At 34.8% G+C, this 5706-nt stretch overlaps 1 protein-coding gene across 1 annotated transcript in view; it reads left to right on the forward strand.

Annotated features, from left to right (window-relative positions):
- Positions 1–5706, forward strand: part of VRK2 (vaccinia related kinase 2) — a 117164-nt gene that overhangs the window by 22688 nt on the left and 88770 nt on the right. The window contains exon 3 of the mRNA XM_012639178.1: positions 775–941. Within this exon, the coding sequence (XP_012494632.1) occupies positions 775–941 (167 nt within the window). The remainder of the gene's footprint in view (positions 1–774; positions 942–5706) is intronic.

The raw sequence follows: 5706 nt of genomic DNA on the forward strand, positions 1-5706 counted from the left end.
CAGATAATTTCTTTCTATTTTTAGTAGAGACGGGGTCTCGCTCTTGCTCAGGCTGGTCTTGAACTCCTGACCTTGAGCAATCCACCCGCCTCGGCCTCCCAGAGTACTAAGATTACAGGCATGAGCCACCGCGCCTGGCCAGTTCAATTCTTTATTGTCAGGTAGTATTCTGTTGTATGGATGCATCACAGTTAGTTTATTCTAACATTGAAGGACATTTGGGTAGTGTGATTCCTTCAATTTTGTTTTTTCTGTTCAAAATGTTATAGCTATTTTAGTTCCTTTGTTTTTCCATATACATTTTATTATCAATTTATATTTATAGAAAAAAACTTTGTGGGGATTTTGATTGGTATTGAGTTAAATCTATAGAAAAATTTGGGGAGAATTGATATTTTAACTATGTAGAGTCTTTCAAACCATGAATACAATTTAGGTCGTCTCTGATTTCTTTTTTCAGCTTTTTGTATTAATAGTTCTTAACGTACCAGTCCTATGTGTGTATTATTGGGTATACAAGGGGCGGTCTGGAAAGTATCCAGCCATTGTTAATAAAACAAGAACGGTTTGCGTGACACTGATATAACCTGGCAGCCAAGGAGAGTGGACTGTAATGCTCATGTGTGAACAATGATGACTTCACTGTACTAGTCACTGTGGTGCTAGACACTGTTGAGTGGGCATGTGTACTGTATGGTCATCACATTCAAAATGACTGAGTAGTGCAAGGAGTCTGCATCAGATTTCGCATTAAGCTTGAACGTTCCTCCACAGAAACTATTCAGATGATTCAGAAGGCTTACAAGGACGATGCAATGAGTGCGGCACAAATAAAAGCATGGCAGAAACACTTCAAAGATGGTCGAGAATCTGTTGAAAGTGATCCATGTTCTGGAAGGCCTGCAAAAAGCAGAACACCTGAGAATGCTGAACGTGTGCAGGTTAAGTTAGGAGATGCTGGGAGAACTGTGTGAGGTCCCAAGGTGCCTACTTTGCTTTCTGGAAGTCAATGTGTGGAATTAGTGTTAGTTGTTTTTTAAATGTTTTGTAGAATTCTACAGTGAAGCCAACTGGGCACAGAGAGATCTTTTTCAGAAAAGTACTTTTTTAAAAAAAAAACCATGATTTCACTTTCTTTAGTGGTAATAGGACTAATCTGGTATTCATTGTATCTTGGGTAACTTGTAGTAGTTCATGGTTTTTAAGGAATTGCTCCTTTTCATCTAAGTTGTCAAAGTTCTGTGTATAGAGTTGTTCATAGCATTCATTTATTATACTTTTAATGTCCGTTTTATAGTGATACTCTCTTTCATCTCTGATATCGATCTTTTTTATCTTTTTTGTCAGTCTTGATACAGGTTTATCAATTTCATTGACTATTTCAAAGAAATAACTCTTGGTTTCATTGATTTACTCTATTCAGTTTCACTGATTTCTGGCTATTTTCTTTCTTATTTTCTTCTTTGAAGTCTTGTTTTGCCTGCATCCCACAAATTTTGATATGTTATAGTTGTCTTATGTATTATATTAGTTTGTTGAAAATTTTATCAGTTCATGTTATAATTTTTGTTCCAACTGTCAAATATGTTTAAAAGAACTGAAGAGGAGACACATAATACATTACATGTTTCTAAATGTTTGCCACTGTTTCTCTTCCTTTATTACTGATAGTCTACATTTGCTTGTCTCAGTATCTTTCTTTAGCAATTCTTACAGAGCAAGTTTGCATGCCATGGATTCTCTTAGTTTTTCTTCAGCTGAGAATGTCTTTATTTAGCCTTCTTTGCTGAATGATATTTTTGCTAGATATCATATTGACAACTTTTTTTTCAGCACTTCCCTTTTCTTGGTTTCTGATGTGAAATCTGCAGTCATTTGGGTCGTTCTTTCCCTGTAGACAATGTTTTGTTTCACTCTGGCTCCTTTCAAGATTTTTCTTTGTTTTTTTTTTTTTAGCTTTTAGCAGTTTGACTATAATGTGTCTGGACATAGACTTCCTCGGGTTTGTCCTGTTGGAAGTTCTCTGAAATTTTTGCTTCTGTAGGTTTATGTGAAAGTAAAACTTGAGATATTTCAGTCATTATTTCATCAAGTATTTTTTTAGTTCCATATGCTTACTAATCTACTTCTGGGACTCCAGATGTTCAATGTTTTGTTACTGTCTGCAGGTTCCGGAGGCAGTACTCAATTTTTTATTATTTTATCTCTCTGTTGTCCATATGGGATCAATTTCTATTGATCTGCCAGCAAGTTCAGTTACTGTCATATGTCATCTTCGTAATTGTATTCAGGCCACTCAGGAATTAAAAAATTTTTTTTTTGGTTACATATTTTTCAGTTCCAAAAGTGTCATTCGATTCTTCTTTGTATTTTCTATGTCTTTGCTACATTGTTCTATCTTCCCATTTGTTAACAAAAGTGCTTGCCTTTACTTGCTGGAACATTTTTATAAAAGTTGCTTTAAAGTCTATCAGATAGTTTGAATATTCCTGTCATTTTGTCTTTGGTGTCTGTTGATTGCCTTTTCTTATGTGAATTTTTTCTGGTTCTTTGTATGCCTTGTAAGTTTGGATTATATCATAGACATGTTGAATATTATAAGAATTTGGGACTTATTTCTAACAGAGATACCGGTATTTTGACATATAGTCTTCCTGGTTGCATTCAGGCCTCAAGTTCTGACCAGTCTTCTATGGTTTGGGGTACATTGTTGGCTCAGTTTTCAATAGAAAAGTGTCATTCAGGTGTGTTCCATTGTGTTCCACTTAGTGACCAGTCTGGGAGTTGGACAGTGGTCTGTTCTGTAGTTTACTTTTCAGTCTATTTATGCTGTTTAATGTTAGCTCCACGTATGTACAGCTTGTGAGTGAGCCCAGGAGTTCATAACTTTTTGTGGTTGCTTTCCCAAGCTCTTCTTCCTCCAAGATCTCCTTGGTACTTTCTGGTTCTGTGGGATCCCCTTTTCAAGTTCCCTGACCAGAAAGTTGGGCCTTTATTTACCCTTTCCTGCTGTGCACCGGTGTCTAGGGCAAGTAGCAAGAGGATGGAGAGAAAAAAAGTTACTGAATCACCCTACTCTGTTGGGACCACAGGTCATTTGATTGGAGAGGAACGTTCCCATCCTTCAGAGTTTTAGGTTTCTATGGTTTGCTGCTGCTGCTTCCGCTGTCATTAACACAGAATTGCTTCGGTGCTGGGATGGGAGAGAACTGAGAGAAAAAAATAAAGGAAAAAAAAACCAGTATTTTCCACTGTCTCTCTGAATGTTAGGAGACTCATTTCCTACTCTTCCCCACTCTTCCAGCCTTAGCTAGAGAGCTTCTCCTGGGGTTCTTTCTGTCTGCACCGAAGGCAACTTTCAAGTTTGGGGCTTCTTTGAGTTCAGACCAAGGGATAATGGAGAGAATAAATGGAATATTTAATGCAGTTTTGATGCTACCATGAATTCTGACCTTTTTTCACAGTCTACTTGTTACATTATTATTTTTAATTAGCAGATTTTATTTTTTAGAGCAATTTTAGGTTTGCATATTAATAAAACTAAACAGTACAGAATGCCACCTCTCTTCCCCGCTGTTATAGTTTCCTTTATTCTTAACATCTTGAATTAGTGTGGTACATCTATTATAATTTATTAACCAATATGGATATATGATAATTCACTAAAGTCCATAATTTAAATTAGGGCTCACTTATTCCATTGTGTAGTTTGTTTTTTTTCTTTCTTTTTTTGAGATAGAGTCTCGCTATATTGCCCAGGTTGGCCTTAGCCTCCCAAGTAGTTGGGATTCCACGTGCATGCCATCAGCTTTTGTGTTGCATAGATTTATGGGTTTTGACAAATGTATGATGTGATGTGTCCACCATTATAGTATCATACAATCTGGTTTCACTGCCCTGAAATTGTCTTGTGTTATACCTATTTATCCCTCTCCCCCCTACTCCTTAGCCCCTGGCAACCACTGATCTTTGAATTGTTTCTATAGTTTTGCTTTTTCCAGAATAGCATATAGTCAGAATTATATAGTGTATAGCCTTTCAGACTGGCTCTTTCACTAACCATTATGTATTTAAGGTTCCTCCATGTATTTTTGTGGTTTGGAAGCACATTTCTTTTTATTGTTAAACATTTATTGCTAAATAATAATATAGATATACCACAGTTTGTTTATCCACCTGTTGATGAACATCTGGGTTTTTTCCAGTTTTTGTCAATTATGAATAAAGCTGATATAAACATTCATGTGCAGATTTTTGTATATACATAGTTTTCACCTTATTTGGGTAAATACTTAGGAGTTTGATTCCTGGATTATATAGTAACACTGTGTTTTGTAAGAAACTGCTAAACTGTCTTCCAAAGTGTTTGTGCCGTTTTACATTGCTATTGCTCCATATTCTTGACAGCATTTGGCATTGTCAGTATTTTGCATTTTACTCATTCTAATAGAGTGTAGTTGTATATCATTGTTTTAATTTGCAATTCCCTAATGACATATTATGTTGAGCATCTTTCATATGTTTATTTGACATCCTCACATTTTCTTTATAGAAGTATCTGTTAAATCTTTTGCCCATTTTAAAATGAGTTCGTTTTTATTGAGTTTTAATAATACTTTGTATATATTTGATATGTCAGTTATGTATTTTGCAAATATTTTCTCTCAAATTGTGATTTGTCTTTATAATCTTAATAATGTCTTTGACAGAGCAGAAACTTTTAATGAAGTCAAACTTACCACTTTTTTCTTTCATGGATTATGTTTTTGGTATTATATCTAAAAACTCATTACCCTAGATTATCTAGATTTTTATCTGTGTTGTCTTCTAGAAGTTTCATAGTTCGTATCTTTCAACTTTGCTGTAACAATTTATTAGGTCCAGGAGGTTTTTCATTGATTCTTTGGTATTTTCAACATAGACAATCATGTCGTCTGTGAACAAAGAAAGTTTTATTTCTTCCTTCACAATCTGTTTACCTTTTATTTCCTTTTCTTGTCTTATTGTATTAGCTATGACTTTCAGTTAGATGCTGAATAGGAGCAGTGAGAGGGGACATCCTTGACATCCTTGCTTTCTTTCCATTCTTAAGATGAAAGTATCTAGTTTCTCACAAGTAAGTTTAATTTTAGCTGTAATGTTTTTGTAGATGTTCTTTATCCAAGTTGAGAATATTTCCCTCTATTTCTAGCATACTGAGAGTTTTTATCATGAATTGGATTTTGCCAAATGCTTTCTCTACACGTATTGATATGATCATATGATGTTTCTTTTGTAGCTTATTGATGTGATAGATTATGTTAATTGATTTTTGAATGTTGAACCAGACTTATGTACCTGGAATAGGTACTAGGTTGTGGTGTATAATTCCCGCTAGCTTGTGGTGTATAATCCCACTAGGTTCTGGTGTATAATTCTTTTTATATATTAGTGGATTCGATTTGCTAATATTTTGTTGAGGATTTTTGCATCTGTCTTTATGAAAGATATTGATTTGCAGTTTTCCTTTCTTTTAATGTCTTTATCTCTTTTGTGTAGTAAGGTGATACATTGTTTCATATGAGTTAGGAAGTGTTCCCTTTGCTTCTATTTTCTAGGAGAGATTGTAGAGAATTGGTATTATTTCTTCTTTAAATGCTTACAGAATGCTCCAGTTAGCCCATCTGGACCTGGTGCTTTCTGTTTTGAAAGGTCATTTATTATTTA

The sequence above is a fragment of the Propithecus coquereli genome, unplaced genomic scaffold, assembly GCF_000956105.1.
Source record: "Propithecus coquereli isolate 6110/MARCELLA unplaced genomic scaffold, Pcoq_1.0 Scaffold138, whole genome shotgun sequence".
NCBI lineage: Eukaryota > Metazoa > Chordata > Mammalia > Primates > Indriidae > Propithecus > Propithecus coquereli.